The following is an 18,374-nucleotide window of genomic DNA, read 5'->3' on the forward strand; positions in this document are numbered from 1 at the left end:
TTAATTAGCATTGAACATGTCGAGTTTTGTACCTACAAACTATGATTTGCAAACAGCATTGATTTTCACTTTCTATTTAAAGAAAATTTCTGTAGAATTGCAATGAATGCTTGTCGAAGCTAACGGTGAGCATCCTCTTGGCAAATCACAGTGCTTTGAGTGGTTTAAAAAATTCAAAAGTGGCGATTTTGATGTGAGAAACAAAGAAAGTGGAAGATCACCGAAAAAGTTTGAAGACAGTGAATTGCAAGCATTATTGTATGAAGATGATGCTCAAACGCAACAAGAACTCACAGATCAATTAAATGTAACACGAGAAGTCATCTCCATACGTTTGAAAACCATGGGAAAGATCCAAAAGATGGGAATATGGGTTCCACATGAACTGAATGAAAGGCAGCAAGAAAACCACTTGCGAAATGCTGTTCGCCAGGTACAAAAGAAAGTCATTTCTCCATTGAATTGTGGCAGGTGATGAAAAGTGGATATATTTCAAGAAAGAAGGCGTAAAAGATCAAGGGTAACTCCAGGCGAACCGTCAACATTGATTTCAAGACCAAATCGCTATGGAAAGAAGACAATGCTCTGTGTTTGGTGGGCTCAGAAGGGTGTGATCAATTATGAGCTGCTAAAACCTGGCAAAACCGTTAATACTGAACGCTACTGTCAACAAATGATTGACTTGAATCAAGGATTGTGTGAATAATGACCAGAATATCAAAAAAGGCAGCACAAAGTGATTTTGCTTCATGAAAATGCACCATTACACAAAGCAAAACCGGTCAAGGAAACAATCGAGGCATTCAGTTGGGAAATACTTTTGCATGCAGCTTACTCACCAGACTTGGCTCCGTCCGACTACTATTTATTTGTATCGATGGGATATGATGGGACCCACTTACTGAGCAGCACTTCACTTCTTATAAAAATGTACCAAAATGGCTTGATGATTGGTTTGCCTCAAAAGAGCAACAGTTTTTTTGGCATGGCATTTATAAATTGTCAGAGAGATGAGAAAAATGTATAGCTAGCAATGGAAAATATTTCAAATAAAATATTTTTTATCATTTTCATACAATAAATGTGTATTTTCTATACAAAAATTCCGGTTTCATATTTACATACCTGGTATAATAAACTAATTTTTAAGTGTAATAAATTATTTTTATGATATTGCCTTTTCTAGGTGGAATACCAAAAGATCTTCCTCTTCCTAAGCAGATTCAATCAAAACATGGTTACGAAGGTTGTCTGGCTAGTCTTGATTTAAATGGCGAATCACCAAATGTTATTGTCGATGCTATTATTGCTAGTTCACTTGTATCACCAGGATGTGATGGTTTGTTAAAAAAAAAAATCATATTTATGTTATTTTTATTCACCGATTCTACAATCGAAAACAAAACATATCTACAGTAAATTTTATAAATATTTACGTAATATCTTTTTCATCCCCATAAATTGGAGAGAAAAACATGTACTCATACTAATAAATTTAATTTTTCACGGTTATTTAATAATAATTTATGTAATTTTTATTTTTAAAATTTACAATTCATAAAAAATGTATTATGATTTTTTATCCAACTTTTATTCATTTTGAATAATTCAAATATCCATAATATATACCAATATTATTGTGATGTATGAAATGGTTGTTCATTTTAATGCAACATTTTCTGCTACAAAAAAAAATATCTATACACCTTAAAAGAAACTTATAAAACAGAATAATCTACAATTTTTCAGTTTTTCTGAAATAAGTATCTGAATAATTTACCTCTCCATACACATTTTTCTGAAATGTAACAACATACTTATACTGCTATATAAATTATAGATTGCACTGTTTATTAGAAACATGATAATAATTTAGCTGTAATAAAATTTCTCTTAATATTACTGATATAGAAGAATGTAAACCTCATTGTAAACTCATGTAACCTCATTCAAGTTTCTGAATCACGTCATGTTTCTGTTTATTGAATTAAAATTTATCAACAAAAAGTGAAGCTTTGCTTTTCTTTTATTAATTTTTCAATAGTTTATTTGGCTACTATTCTTCCAGTGAATAGTAAGAAAATATATACCTATTAGGAGACTTGGATTTTCCAATAAACATTTTACCACTTTGTTGAACTTTATTCAGCCATCAAATGATTAGAAGACAAGATCCTAGTCAGATCTAATCAGCTAAGGTGTTCCCAACATATATATATATATATATATTATACTGTAATAGAACTGAAAATTCCCTAATCCTTAGCATAAATTTAATGATCGTCAAATTAAACCCACAAAATATTGCCAGGAAGAAAAGGGTCAAGGATAAGAAATAAGAAGAGATAATAAGAGAAGTCCAATCTATCCTCAGAAGGAGCAAGATAAAAAATCCTGACCAAAGGGCTACTTCAAGACCCCTTCCCTATTACAAGATCCAGTTCATCCACATCCTTAAGGAGATAAGATTATAGAGTTATTTTTATCCAAGATAAAAGCAATACATTGATCAACAATTATGCATTTATCATCAAAAGTACATGATGGAATAAACTGGATTTCCTCCTGATACTAAAGAGGCATCTGAGAACAGGCTCAAGCTTCCTTAGGGAAAATTCTCTCCCATATACAGAATTAAATAACATACAGTTGATTCATTGATTTGAGTGTTATTTTCTGCCCTTCCTAGAATTGTCACATAATATAATGTGACAATTCACATTTATGCTCACATTTATTATGCTCCTCCATAATAAATGTTATATATGTTATAACATAAATATATCACTTACCACAGACAATACCATCAGGAATAAATTATAATAAAAGAAAATGGAAATATAATAGAAAAAAAGACAGTTTTAACAAAAATGGGGTGTACCAAGTAAAATGTGATTTTAACGTGACGTATACAATCAGTAGCTTGACAATACAGTATAGGACAAATGGAACAAAAATTTAATGAACAAAAACAAAATTTAATGAACATATAAGATTATATAAATACAAAAAAGGATTCAAATTTTGTAACGCATTTGATAGAAAAAGGGCATATTCCCAGTGAAAGTATAAAATCCATGAAAATATTACATTTGCAGAAAAAGGAAAAAGTTTAAATATTCTAGAAAACATGGAAATATTCAAGATAAAATTAAAAGGGGAGGAGATAATTAATGAACAACTAAACATTCAAATCGACTTAATATTTAAAAATTTGAAATTGTTAAAATAAAGAATCAGAAGGACTTCAAGATATGTATAACCGCTTATTAAAGTGGGAGGGACATAACAGAAGAGACCATGTCACTAAGGATGGAGAATGGGAAGAGCTTAACATCACTAGTTATTCAATAAACCCAACTATGGAAGCCTCAATGTTGAAAGTAGTTTTGAGAGTGGAGGTACTCCGAAACACGTCAACTAAAAATATCAGTGACAGTGCTATTAAAGACAGAAAATAAAAAATTTACAATTAATTTATTCACTTATATGTTATTACGAACTCTCTGGATATTTCATTCAGTTTTGTCGGGCCTGGAGCCAACACTTATTTGTTAATTAGAACAAACAACAGCATAGTAATCAGGAGACACCTCCTGGAGTAGCCATGAGCTTTAAAATATAATTACTTTAGCCTGGTTTCAAACGATCCAACTGAATTATAAACTGCTCATCCAATTTCCTTTTGTGGTTTTAGTAATATTAATTGCATTTATTATATTACCTTACAGGTCACAATACAAAATGCAGCCATAATATTTGTTCAAATAGAGGTGTTTGTGTTCAACAATGGAATTCGTACACTTGTGACTGTGATATGACCTCTTATACTGGTCCAACATGTTCAGAAGGTATGGATTTGTCATTACTACTGATATGTTATTTTTATATTTCATTCACTTAACATTCAAGATCAATCTTTTTAAAGAGTTTAAAGATTAGTTTAATTTTTTTATCGCTTTCATTGTTTTTTTTCTCAATAGATTTAATATATCATCGTTTCTAACGGTTTTTGCATAACTTAATTTTTTTTTTTTTTGTTAAAGATATTTTCCTAATCTTTTAATTAACATCAGAATTCTTCAATATACAAGAAAGAACCCTATTATTCTTCAATTGTCATTTTTAAATTACTTAATAAACCATAAGAAACAATATTATACTGTGATGTTTTTAAACAGTAAATTTAGATTTATGTGGATAAACTTAAATTTTTATGAACTAATTACATATTTGTACATCACAAATAATGCCTTTAAAATTGTTATTTCATTCTATACCAGTATTAACTCAATTATTTTTTTTTCATAAAATTTCATCAAATTATTTCATTAATTAATTTTTTTATGATTACACGGTCAGTAATCACATGTTTGTTTATTAATTTTGCACCTCTTGATGCTGCTCTGATTGGATTATTCTAAGCTTTCCTCTTGATCCTTCCAAGCAAATACTAAAACAGATCCTTTTTATCATCCATAATTTAACAAATCTACTGTTTTTGATATGATCTACATAATGTATAATTATAATTTGATCCAAATAAAGTATTTTTTTTTTATTGATAACTGAAAAAGAAAAACTGATTAAAGTGTGATATTTCTTCTGTTTTCAATTTTAATTGTCTGTAAAATAACTTTCTTTACTAGATAAAAGATTATGTATACTCACCTACCCTTATCCTTATTTCTGTCTCTTCCCTTAATTACCTTTATGTTGTCTCAGAATGTTATCTCTGAAAAATAGAAGACCTTAAAAACATTCTGATGACTAAATCTCATCAATATTCAATTATTAATGGATGCTATCATTTCTATTACCACATTATTACTTGTTTTATTTTCCTCACACCCAATACTACATTCATTAGCATTTACTGGCTGTTTTTATTATAATTATTATTAATCATTATGCGATATGTTGTCTGGAATTAAATGTGCTCTGGGTTTCTGGAAACTGTTATTCATCCTTTAAAGCTTTTATAATTACTTCTTCTTGAACGTTCAATATATAATTAGAAATGAATAACCTTAATATTCATATAAATATCAAAATTATATACTTATTTTTTTTATTTTCAGATTATTCCATCACACTAGGCTAAAAATCGAATTACAACTCGACAGATAGTGTTGTTTAGTCCCAACTTGATCATTCCTGAGCAATTAAAAAACAATAGTAACATTAGCTTCAAATCCAGCTTAAAATAATTGCCTTTTATGGATTCAGGGTCCTGTATAATCACCAAACAGTTGTAACAATAATCGCAGCATATTGAATTAATTTAAAAAAGTATAACTGATCCAGTTAATGTTGTGTTGATTCCATAACGATAATGTAATTTGGTTCAATTTCCAGCATACTACGTTCTTAATTCTTTCTATATAACTTGCTTAATGTCATTTCTTAATATTCATGTTTATCTTATTAAAACCGTACAGCTTCTTACTGTCATGTAGTGTAAACTATAATATTAATAAACATTTTTTTCTGTTTCCAGAATCAAGATCTTGTGAATTTGGTCCTAACAGAGGATTAATAACCTATGTCTTCCCAGAAGATCGTAGGCCAGAAATGAAGAGTGATGTATTAGCAGTTGGTTTCATTACAACAAAAGAAGATGCAGTTCTATTACGAGTTGATAGCGGGACTTCTAATGATTATATGGAACTAGAAATTGTAAATGTCATGCTTGTTTTAAATTATTTTTATCTGTTATTATTTAAAGTTCGGTTTTATTAAAAACTTGATAGAATTTTATTTTCTTGATAGAAAGTCTTGAAAGCTGATAGCAATTCACAGTTGAATTGTGTAAGTCAATAAAGGATAAAGAGTAATGATGTGTGTTAGTAAGATCAGTATTATATTAATATTTAAAGTACAGTACCAGGGAAACTATGATTAATTGAGAAATAGCTCAGAAAACTCAGAAATATAAACATTTAAGAGCAGTAATTAATGAACTATGATTATGCAAAAGAAATAAAATAAAGCATACCGCAAGCTAGAAATACTTTTTTTTTATAAAATGAAGAAAGTTTCACCTAGTAGAGAGACCTACTCTAAATTTCAAGATTCATTCATAGTGTTCTGCCATTACGGCAGGTCCTGTCATAGCTGCTGCTCTCCACCTTGTTCTATCCTTTGCTAACCTCTTGAAAATTTAAAGAAGAAAAGATGAGGAAGAAGATGCACATCATAGCATAATAAGTTCTTAAAAGCATGATGAAATATTATAAAATTATTAATTATTATCAGCAGTTCACTTTCAATTTACGTGGAAATGTTCTTCCAAATGACTTTTCAGTGCTAACCACATGTCGTAATTACATATATTGAATTCCCTGATGGAGTTGCCAGTGGCCACGGTTGTACCATAATTTCCTTTGATTCATCCAGGAAAATTATATGGTAGCATATCTACTCATTTGTAAACTATATAATGTGTTATTACACACTCATCAGAAGAAAAAATTTATTTAATTTCACTTGTCTTAAGAAGGTTAAGAAACATCTTTAGTATTTAATCAAGTAATATATTCAGTCTATGTTCTGTTTGATTAATTTATTATTTTTTATCAAATTTAGCATATTTATAAGTCGTATACTACTGTTCAAATGTATAAAAAGCTTAGTTTTTATATGCTAAATAGAAAATTCATACACTGCAGAAATTGTCTTTATATTTGTGTTCTGTCCTTATAAAATGACTTACAAAAGTTGGTTCTTCTGTATGTAATACTAGTTGTCAATCGGCTACACTAAAGCTCACAATACAATAAAACATATGGTCCACAACAGTGGCTACCCATCAACAAGCTTCATAAAATACAGTACCAAATAAAAAACATGCCTAATAACATGCATATCGACAGCAACATACTTTGGTTGCAATTCTCATTCAGAATTGCCAACATCTGCAAGAAAATGGGTAGCTATATCACTTTCAAAACTAAAAATAAAATATAAAAGATCATTCAGCAAACCAACAAAACCTTTCAGCAAAGATGGCAACTCAGGAGTATAATACAAACAGCAAAATGAACTTCTGCAGATCACCATGTTGAAATATAATACAAAACATTAACCACGTGTAAATTTTACATATAAAAATCAAAATCTTAATATTCCTAAATATTCAACTATTACTCCAGCAAACTATTTGGAGCTGCATTACTCAATGTCTAGATTACAATGTGATTGCCAACCCTCTTAGGACACCACATGAAGAATACTGCATATTTTTACTACTCTGTAGTAATAAATTTTGTATTCATAACTTCATAAATAAAAAACTTTTGGATATCCTTATGTTTTTAATTTTTTTGTGTACACTATGGCTGTACGTATGAGTATTTGCAAAGCTGTAGAAAGATAAGAGTACTCTATTCATTATTACTTGACTAACAGTTCATGACTGGTTAACGGAAATTATTGTTATTTTAATACTTAAGTTTACCAGAATTATTTTTATTTTATGCCTTAAAATAATAACTTTTACTTCACATTCTCAGAATTTAATAGCACAGCTGCCTCAAACATAATTTGCCTCACTACTCACCTCTATTGAGACACATTTCCTTAAATTTCTTGGAGATTTCTAATGATTATTCATGACCTCTTATTCTTATACTTGCTTAAATAATCTATTAATTAAAGTTCTGATAAACAGTAAATTAAAATTTCTATATGTATTCTACATTGTCTATGAAAATCTAAAAATATAACTAGGATTCATTATTATATTTTTAAAACTGATTTTGAATTCAAATCGGATAAGCCTGTTAATAAATAATCTAATCCATTTCTTGATCAAGTTTGTTAATAAACACCAACCATATACAACCTGACAGATACTTTGCACTTGAGAAACGTTGAATGCAGTATCCAGAAATATAAAATCACGAGTTCATGTCATTAACTAAAAGTCAAAACCAAATGTTTCTCCACGGTCAAATGAATAAAATATTTCTCCTAGGTTACTGAAGTCAAATGATATTGACTTCAGTCTATATTTGTATAAATAACTGACTGTGTGTATACATTTAGTTAACATTATTAATCGATCTAAAATATTTTTTTACAAATTTTATTGTATCAGTGAACTTTTAAAGCCCTGTAACAAAGTACATATTTAATATTTCAGGTTGAAGGAAACATTTTTATGGTGTACAATATGGGAACAAATGATCATCCAATTGGTGAAATTAGTGTCAAAGTTAGTGATAATGCGTATCATGTAGTTAGATTTACAAGATCTGGTGCTAATTCAACAATACAAGTGGATGATTATAACGTACAAACCAATCACCCTGCGGGTAAGATATATTTCCATATTTTCAAAATATTTCATGAATCTCTGTTATCCCATTATAACCTTTAGATTAATCATTTGTTTATTTGTTAAAAAAGAAATATTTTACAGAATCATCAGAAGTATTTTACGAAGTTAATCAATATAATGTTTAAGTATGACTTATAGACAACATTATTGGCTGGTTAATGAATTATAGATAGTTTAGTCAGGAAAATTATTCACTAGTGGCAAGTTCAAGGTGAAAAGGAACTAACTACATCAGTACCAAAGTCTATTGGCTTTATACCAGGATATGCACAGCCTTCACTCCTCTTCTAACACTTTTTCTAACTCTTTGAAAAATATGCCAATCTTATGTATTTTTTATGATAACTTTAATTTTTTCTATTTATTCTTTTTCATGGAACTAATAGGCAGATGCAACGTTGGAATGTCAGTCATAAACTGTATAATTTTTTATTGCTTTTTCAAGGAACCATGGTAGTTTTCATCATACATTATGAACATTTCTTAACAGTCTCAGTCTGCATACACAACATTTGTTAATGGGATCCCCAGTTATATATATTATTATCACATAAAGATAATGCATACAAGTATTGTGGAAGAGATAATTAAAAAAAATGTATTTCATTACTGCTAAGATGTAAGCTGAGAGAATATTTATAAATATAAGTATAATATTTCAAACTTTAAAATAAACAGTTAAAAAATATGCAGGCAGACTATGATGCAGTACCCACCGGGTTGGTCTAGTGGTGAATGCGTCTTCCCAAATCAGCTGATTTGGAAGTCGACAGTTCCAGCGGTCAAGTCCTAGTAAAGTCAGTTATTTTTACATGGATTTGAATACTCGATCGTGGATACCGGTGTTCTTTGGTGGTTGGGTTTCAATTAACCACACATCTCAGGAATGGTCGAACTGAGACTGTACAAGACTACATGTCATTTACACTCAGCTCAGAGGATACATATCATCCTCTGAAGTATTATCTGAAAGGTAATTACTGGAGGCTTAACAGGAGAAAGAAAAAGACTTTGAAGAAATAATTTGTTTACATTGGTGAAGAAAGAATTTTATGATACCTATACTGATTATAAAAATTTAATAAATGGTGATAATTTGATCCAATTACTTGCAAATTTTTGACAACGGAACACAACTAATTTAAATTCCATTATATTGACTCATGCAATTTCAAAAATAATACCATAGTATGTATAAATATATATATATATATATCAAAGTATGTATGTGTGTAAATATATATAATATAATATAAATCAACCTGATCCACCCAAGTACAGAATTAAGAAATATCTTACCTTATTTTGTTGTTTTTCTACAAGAGTAATTTCGCGGGATCCCTCACCAACAGTTGTATGTAAAAAAAACTATATGTATAATTACATATTAAACATGCAGGATATTAAAAGATAAAAATTAATTTTTTTTTAAATTAAAAAATTAAAAAAAGATAAAAAATTAAAATGCAAACACATATTCAAGGCGTGTGGAGCCAATAGTATAACACGGACACGGCCAGCCAAATGCAATACTAAACTATTAAAGTAAATTAATATTCTGTATATCTATGAGAGTGCTTCTATCTATTGCAGATTTTATAAGCAGATTTGGAGGGAAATCTGCAGGTTGATCAAGTTCAATCTCTGCCTGTATTTACATATATAATATTTTTCTAAAATATCTAATTTTTTATTTAAATTGCCTTTATTTCTTATTTTTACAAAGTAAAGGAAGTACTGTGATCGCGAAAAATTTCGTTTTTCAGATTTCAACGGAAATTCCATTTTGACCATCTCTGAATCCATTTTGACTAGTTTCGGCGTGACGTCTGTACGCACATACGTACGTATGTGTGTATGTATCTCGCATAATTCATAAACAATTAGAATGTTGAAATTTTGGATTTAGGACTGTTGTAACATTTAGTTGTGCACCTCCCGTTTGATTGCAATCGACTGAACCAAAAATGCCCAAAATCCAAACAAATTTGGATTTTGGGCCCTCAAAAGTTTTTAAACAATGTATTATAAGTGGTACTTATTTTTATTGGTTCCAGAGTTACAGCCAAGTAAAATTTTAATTAATGAAATATTTGGATCTTACAAAGGAAGGCACATCGGTTCAAATCGGACTTCATCTTTTTTTGTTAACTTTTTTTTAATATTTTTTTTTACTTTTTTTAATTTAAATATATTGATTTATTAATAATTTATTAACCCGTGATTGTAAAAAAAAAAAAAAATGTTATAATAACTAATAATTTAATAAAAATAATTTTAAAAAAATATTTAAAAAATTAAGTTATTAGTTAAATAAAATTTTATGTACATTTAAAATTTTGTATATGTAATTTAATAGACATTATTACATTTGTGTATATGTAATAGATTCTGTGAAATATCTGATTATTTAATAATTGAAAATTATAATTTAGAATCATATTGTTTTTGGATTTACTAGTTTAATTTTATATAATTATTTTGTAATTTCTGTTTAGTTTTATCTACATTAAAGTTAACTACAGATTGACTGAAAAATAGACCCTCACAATAACAACATAAACACTGAGACATACATGCCCAATCTTTAATAAATTGCAAAAAATTCTTATCGTTTAGTTCATTACTTCTCTGATATTGTCGGGCAATATTCTCTCAGTCAGAGTTGATCATCATTTCTTCTTTTTTTTGTTGTTGATCATTTAATCACTCTTTGGTTTGATATAATTCTTAATCTTAATTTGTGTACACGTACTCTAGTTTCAACAATTGTGTAACTGTCCACTTCATTAAAGAATTGGAGGATCATATGTCACTTTCAAGTGAAATAAGTTCAAATGATGTACAGCAAAAATGTGTTTATGTAATTTATTAGGCATGCGAGGATGTCATGTGGTATCCACATCAGATTTTTAATTTCCAGTATTTCCAATTTGTACTAACATCAGAGATAGAATGTTTATTATTTAAAAGATGATCCACAACATTAGAAAAGCCCAATTTTTTGTTTTATAATTCCTAAAATGTTCATAAAATCTGGCTTTAAATGATCTATTGGTTCTACCTACATAAATATACTCACAATCATTGTATTTTATCTTATAAACACCACATAAATTGTATAAATCAGTGTTATTGTTTTTTTAAATATTTTATTATGTGGTTAGGTTTGTTTGCAGGTTTAAATTTATCCTTGTCATAAACTTTGGATATATTTTTAACAATACTATTAGCGTTTGAATATTTTAAATAAACGTTATCAACCTTTTGTGTATTATGTATTTGTTTTTAAGTTATTGTACTATTAAGTTTGATGCTTATTTTTATAAATATTATCAATTAACAAATACCCATTTTTAATTGCAATTTGCTTTAAAGTATTTATTTCTGTAGTTATTTTTTCTTTATAATTTTGTCTATAATGGATGGCTCTATTCATCTTATTTGTATATATGTTAATTTTATGAGACCAAGGATGATTTAATTTTCTATGAATTGTTTTATTGGCTATAGGTTTTCTGTATACTGAAGTATAATTTGATTATTTTTGTTAATTTCAATACTAACATCTAGAAAATTTATTGATCTGTTTATATCTATTTCGAAAGTAAATTTTAAATTGTTATGCATGAATTGAGTTTATTCAAAATTATGAGGTGTTCATTATTTATGACTGGATCACAAATGACAAAACATCATCAACATAACAAGTCTATAATAAAACCTTATGTGTGTGTGATGCCACAAACAATTTTACCCTCAAAATCTTGTAAATATATCTCTGATATAATAGCTGATAAAGGAAATCCCACAGGCAAGGTATTTTACTGTTTTTAACATTTGTTATTAAATTCAAAGTAATGTTGTTGACTTATATTCCTTGTAATAGTAATGATGTTATCAGTAGAGTTGATGGTCTTTGTAATACCAATTTGGAAATATTGGGAATTAAAAAAAGGCAATGTAAATAAAAATTTAGATATTTTAGAAAAATATTATATATATATATTTGCCTGTATATATACAGGCAAAGATTCAACTCTATCAACATGACGGATTTTGAGGGAGATCTGCTTATAAAAGCTGTAATAGATAGCAGCACTTTCATAGATATTATATAGAATATTTATTTAATTTTATTGTATTTGGCTAGCCACATACTTGTTAACCAAATGACTCCATATCCCTTACACATGTGTTTGTATTTTAATCTTTTAGATTTTTCAATTTTTAAACTTAATTTTAATCGTTTAATATTATTTATGTTTAATATGTAATTATACATACAGTTTTTTTACATACAACTAATGATGTGGGATCCTGTGAAAGTACTCTAGTAGAAAAACAACAAAATAAGGTAAAATATTTCTTAATTCTGTACTTGGGTGGATAAGGTTGATTTACATTATATAGTTTATAAGTGCAGATGTGATATGGGTCTGAAAAGGACTGATTTTAGGAAGAAAAAAAAAATATATATATATATGTTTTAGTTTAAAAACATGTTTTATTTCAGTAAGGTTGTATGAACAAATGAGATGCATGCATGCATGCATGCATGCATGTGTGGTAATGATAGCAGAGTTTGGTTAACCTTTAGAATAAATGTGTTAGTTGAAAGAAAAGGTGTAAGATTGTCTAATAACCATTAGTGGATTCAAGGATTTTTATTAAATCTAACTACACAACACTATACTTTTGCATTGCAGTGTGTAATTTCTATATTATATGAATTACACTCTATTTTCTTATTATTACAGTAGTTTAAGTTTATGTCAAATTAAAATGAGTTTAGAATATGTGTGATTCCCAATCTGGACTTAAATATTCATATGTAATTTCACTGCCTACAAATAAGCAAAATGTTTATATAAGAATAGCTCAGGAAAAGTTTTAAACTAATATATTCATTAACTTCTAAACTAACTTTATATGAGAGCTCCTAATACTAAAACTTCTTACACTACTATAATTTAAGTGCTGCTACTTAGGTTCTAGTTGCATTGAGATAGTATTTATCAAGTTCAAATCTGTCAACAGCAGAATAGAGAACGTTCGCAAGATCATATAGTTTTTGTTTTCTTTATTGCATAAACTTTTATATATATACATCAATTTATTTGTTATGCATTTTTATAGTAACATAAAAAATCTGAACTAAGAGCAAAAATAAGTCAATTGTTACACAAATTTTGTAAATAGTAATAAGTGTGTTTGATTTTCCTGACTTTTTTTTCATTAGACAGGTTAAAAAGGTTTATCAGCAATGTTGTAAAAGCTAAATTTAAACTATAAATTTTGCATAATGACATTCTTCTTGTAATCTTCAGTCATTGAGCCCTAAACATAGCTTATTTTAATGATTACTAGATTATGCAGTTTTTCAACTGTGAAAATTGATATTTTGTTTCAATTTAATCATATTAGACTTTTAAATTTTTTTTATTAATTTACAGGTCATCAACTGACTGTATTCAACAGTCAAGCTCAGATTCAGGTAGGAGGAAAATGGAATAGAGCTAAACAAAGAGTTGAAAGAGCATTTAGTGGTGTTATGTCTGGTCTTGTTTTTAATGGTTTGAGATTACTTGATTTAGCTGCTGAGCATGATCCTCGAACTGAAGTACGTGGTGATGTAACATTTTTGACAAGTATGCGAGATCGCCTTCATGATCCACTTCAACGAATGCAGCAGGTAATTGTTAGTATTTATATCACTGAGTATATCTAAATTAGTTAATATTTAAATTAATTTTTACCGAGTTAATTATTGAGCTCAGCTAGTTTTTTCTTGCTATCAATCTTTAACACTCTGCACGTTATCTTTTCCTCAACCTAGTATCTTTTCAGTTTATTGAAAACTATTTCCTCTTCATGTTTTTTCTTGTACTGGATTGTACTATCTTACCACAGAATATAGTCCAAAACGCAGTTTGCCATTTGGCCTAGCCTATTTACAGACTGCCCATTCTTGAGAGACAGTCAACGATCAATCCACTGGTAAATAAAGGAATAAAAACTAGTTAAAACTGGCTCAAAATGGAACAACATAAACCTGAATCCTGGAGTATTGTAGAAAGGGATAATATGCATTAATAGTCTCCTGTTCTGGCATAAACCTTTTGATTTCTTATTTTTCTTACGATTAACTTTAACACTTGAGTTCAGAAGATTGTAATTGAGAAAATGGAATTGAGATTTTGTAGCACATGAAAAAACCAGAAATCAAACCTAGAATCATCTGTGTTAAAGTCTGAGATGCTTCAGAGGTTGGCAGATCTTCAGATGTTACTATCTCTCTCTATGCACAGACTTCTCCCATGCCCTGGAAAACCTGAAATTTGAAAAAAACTTTTTCCAGTACTAGAAATATCCTGGAATTTTGTATTTTTGCTATTTGCCCGGAATATTAATAATACCTTGAAATTAAAAATTTTGTAAAATTTTACTTTTTTCTAGACTGTTATTTTAATGAAGTTTATTTTTTTATTGAAAATAAAGCTAACACAATTAGTTAGTGAATAGAGCTTAAGAATCCTAAAGATTTCAGAAATAAAATGAAAAGATTCTGTATGTGTCATTGTTGTATGCGTTCTGAATAGTTTCTATAATGTTATTGAGAAAATATTTTATTTATAAATCCAAAAGATGTTAGATAATTATTATGTTTAACAAAAAATATGTCATTTACTCGTATTGACTGATTGTTTCTCCACATCCAAGCATAACACTTTGGTTCCTTTATTTGACCTTAGTAACTTTAAGGTCAAAGGTTTTAAATATAAAACATCCAAGATTTACTCAACTATATATTTTCATTTTATGACAGTTTATAATGAGAAACTTGATTTATTTTTTGTTGATAGCCTTTAATCTGTAGACAGAATGCCTAGCATTCCAGATAGATTCTCAGTGTTATTATACCTCATTTTTAGGTGTTATATTAAAATTAGAATTTAGGTAAACCCCCTTATATTGAAGCAAGTGCAGACAAGCTTAAGTGGCCGTATTTTTAAATACTTATTTGAAATAAATAGTCTTAGATAATGTTGAAAATGTTATTTTTTGTTTACGTATAATAAATGTTGTGAAAGACATGGAATATAATAGTATCTATGTTATTTGTTACTGATATTTTTAATGAGAGGTATCAAAAGTTTATTACGTCACATGCCCTGTGGAAAATCTTGTAAATTCCTGGAGTTACCCTGAAAATGTTGTGAAAAAAATTGGAGTTGTGGAAAGTCCTGATGTAATATTTTGCTTTTAAGGTATACTTTTTTTTTATAGAACAAATTAAAACATCATCAAATTTCATTACCAAAAGAATCAAATTAAAAATCATCACCCCTATCAGGAAAAAACACTATGTAAAAATCAAATCCATATTTTGTCATGTGAAAATTGAATTTCAACATCTGAATATTTAAATATAACTATGTAAATCACCAATTGCTAGGACAAGATCTTATTCAACCATTATAAAATGTACAACACTAATGGCATGTCTTTTGTATATGCATAACACTAAATTCATAAATCACTTCAAGTTAACAATGAATTTCAAATGATTAAGCCTCTGTTGCCCTCAAAAACTACATATCAAGTTCCCACTACTTAGAGTACAGATAGAACAGCTACCTTTCCTGAACTACCTACAATAAAAAAAGGGGATCCTGGGTATAAATTGATCACTCTGGTAGTCAGTTTCTGAACTAATTATCATTTAAAGATCAATTTCTTATGTGTAAAACTTCAACAACAGTTTAATAGGAAAATATTTTCTGACTTTCCCTTGTAATATTTTATACAAAATGTATTTTGACTGTTAATATAAATGAATCATTTTAGTTTTAAAAATACATCGCTAATCAATACATTAAATTACTAAAAATTTATTATTCGTATTATTTTAATATCGTTCATTTACAGAATTGGCTTCTTATTTTGTGATTAAGAAAAAAGGGAATTATAGAATACTTAATGAGAGAGTGTAAATTTTGAATAAATTTAGAAACATAATATAGATAATTTTAAATCAATTTAATTTGATTATAATTTTACATCAATTAATTGTACTGAACAAATAAATGTATGGATATAATATCGATTAAACAATGAATGTAAGAATATTATAAAATAAATATTTACGATATATGTAACCTTTTATGGCAAAGGAAATGTTTTAATTATTAAAAATTATATTATTTTTCTTTATATTTCCTGTTTTCATTATATTTACTTTAGTGATATATGCTACATAGCTATAATGAGAAATTGTATAGATCGGTCAAAAGAAAAGATCTAAAAAATTGGTCTTTTTTTTAAGTTTTGTGCCAATAAGGAAAGACATTTTAAAAACAATTTTTTTAAATATTTAAATAAATTGTGAATAATCAGTGAAAAAAATTTTTTATTCAAATGCTCCGACTCCAAAACTTCTATTTTTGTTAGGTGGATATTTATGCTATAGTATTTCAGCCTTTTATTTGGTATTAAAACTTTGGATCCCATTTCAACAAACTTGCTAGACAGGTACTATTTTCAGGGGGAAAGAATGAACTAAATCTTTACTAAGATTGGACAAACGGGTGGGGTTGTTTTGGCCAAAATAAAATTTCAATCTTTACTGAGACACTTAAGCAAAAAATTCTTCTTACAAAAGTTGAGAATCCAAATCATCACAAATTACCAAACATTTTTATTTAATATTCACCCCTCCCCAGAACAATGACTATATACTTTTCCTTTTTTAACCATATCTTGCTTCAAGAAAGGTATTTTTGCATCTACATTTTCTACATCAAAAGACTTTCAAACCACTATAATCATTTGCCCATCCCACTCTACTGGTCTTTGGAACAAAAAACATTAAAAAATTTTTTTTTTAGTTTCTTTTTAATTTAAATCCATCTTGCAAGTTTCCTATTGCATTAAGATGTAAAAATCTTAATTTTTTGATAGCATTATTTTTTTAAATTTTAAAAGTTCTTTTTTATATGTAGTATCATCACTAAAAAAAAAAAAAAAAAAAAAAAAAAAAAAAAAAATTAAAAAAAAAATTTACATTCAGTATGGTAACTTCCAAAATAAAAAAATGTTTTTTGAAATTTCATATTTTTAATACCCAAAACATATTCTGTAAAAAAATAAAGGTATAAATAACTTAATACCCCACCCCTGATGGGGAAAACCCTTATTTTAAAAAAAAGATTTTAATTTTTTTTCATATTGAAAAAAAAATTGAACATTTTTTTTAAATCTCGATTTTAATTTATTTAAAATCAATTTTAGTGACTATTCACTCAAAAAAAAACCCCAGATGCATGAGTCTCCCAATTTTCAAAATGTCCAAATATAATGAAAATAATGCAATTTTTAAGTTGCTTAAGATTCAATTGCAAAAAATTGCTCATATCTTGGAACATCAGAAAGTTCATAAATAAAAATTTATTTATTTACAAAAACTTTAAAAATTATATTGTCATGTACTGTTTTCATATATTTCCTGATAGGGATTCAGATGAAGACAGAAATGGTTAAACTTTTGAATTTAAGATAGTTTTAGAAAATGAAAGGTTTTTTGGGGAATTTTATAGCGATTTCATCAGAGGTTTTTCACTGGTACCATACAAAATTAAGGTTAAAATCTTCAAATTCAAATGCAATATCCATATGGCATTTGAATATCAAGCTAACAAATATCAAATGTTTTTATTTACTTAAAGAACACAAATCAATACTCCTGCCATTCAACTTTCATGACATTGTGCACAAGTACAGAAATAATCTTTTTTTTGTATTTATTTATTTAACTATATATCGTAAAAATAAATATAAAAAAATATTTTTACATATATATAGAGTATATATAGAAGAGCGTAGAGTATTTCAAAATGCATAGCAATAGAATCATTGTAATAAGGATAAAATCAAAACCTAAACCGACAACGATTGTTAACGTCTATATGCCTACAAGCGCCCATGATGATGAGGTAGAGTGTATATACGAAGAGATTGATGAAGCAAT

General features: G+C 27.9%; 1 protein-coding gene across 1 annotated transcript in view; it reads left to right on the forward strand.

Moving 5' to 3' along the window:
* The window catches only part of LOC142324680 (neurexin 1-like), a 311,382-nt gene that overhangs the window by 283,061 nt on the left and 9,947 nt on the right, over window positions 1-18,374 (forward strand). The window contains exons 15-19 of the mRNA XM_075365567.1: window positions 1,187-1,339; window positions 3,732-3,851; window positions 5,501-5,679; window positions 8,147-8,318; window positions 13,801-14,039. Coding sequence (XP_075221682.1) covers window positions 1,187-1,339; window positions 3,732-3,851; window positions 5,501-5,679; window positions 8,147-8,318; window positions 13,801-14,039 — 863 coding nt within the window. The remainder of the gene's footprint in view (window positions 1-1,186; window positions 1,340-3,731; window positions 3,852-5,500; window positions 5,680-8,146; window positions 8,319-13,800; window positions 14,040-18,374) is intronic.

Source organism: Lycorma delicatula, chromosome 5, assembly GCF_047948215.1.
Source record: "Lycorma delicatula isolate Av1 chromosome 5, ASM4794821v1, whole genome shotgun sequence".
Lineage (NCBI taxonomy): Eukaryota > Metazoa > Arthropoda > Insecta > Hemiptera > Fulgoridae > Lycorma > Lycorma delicatula.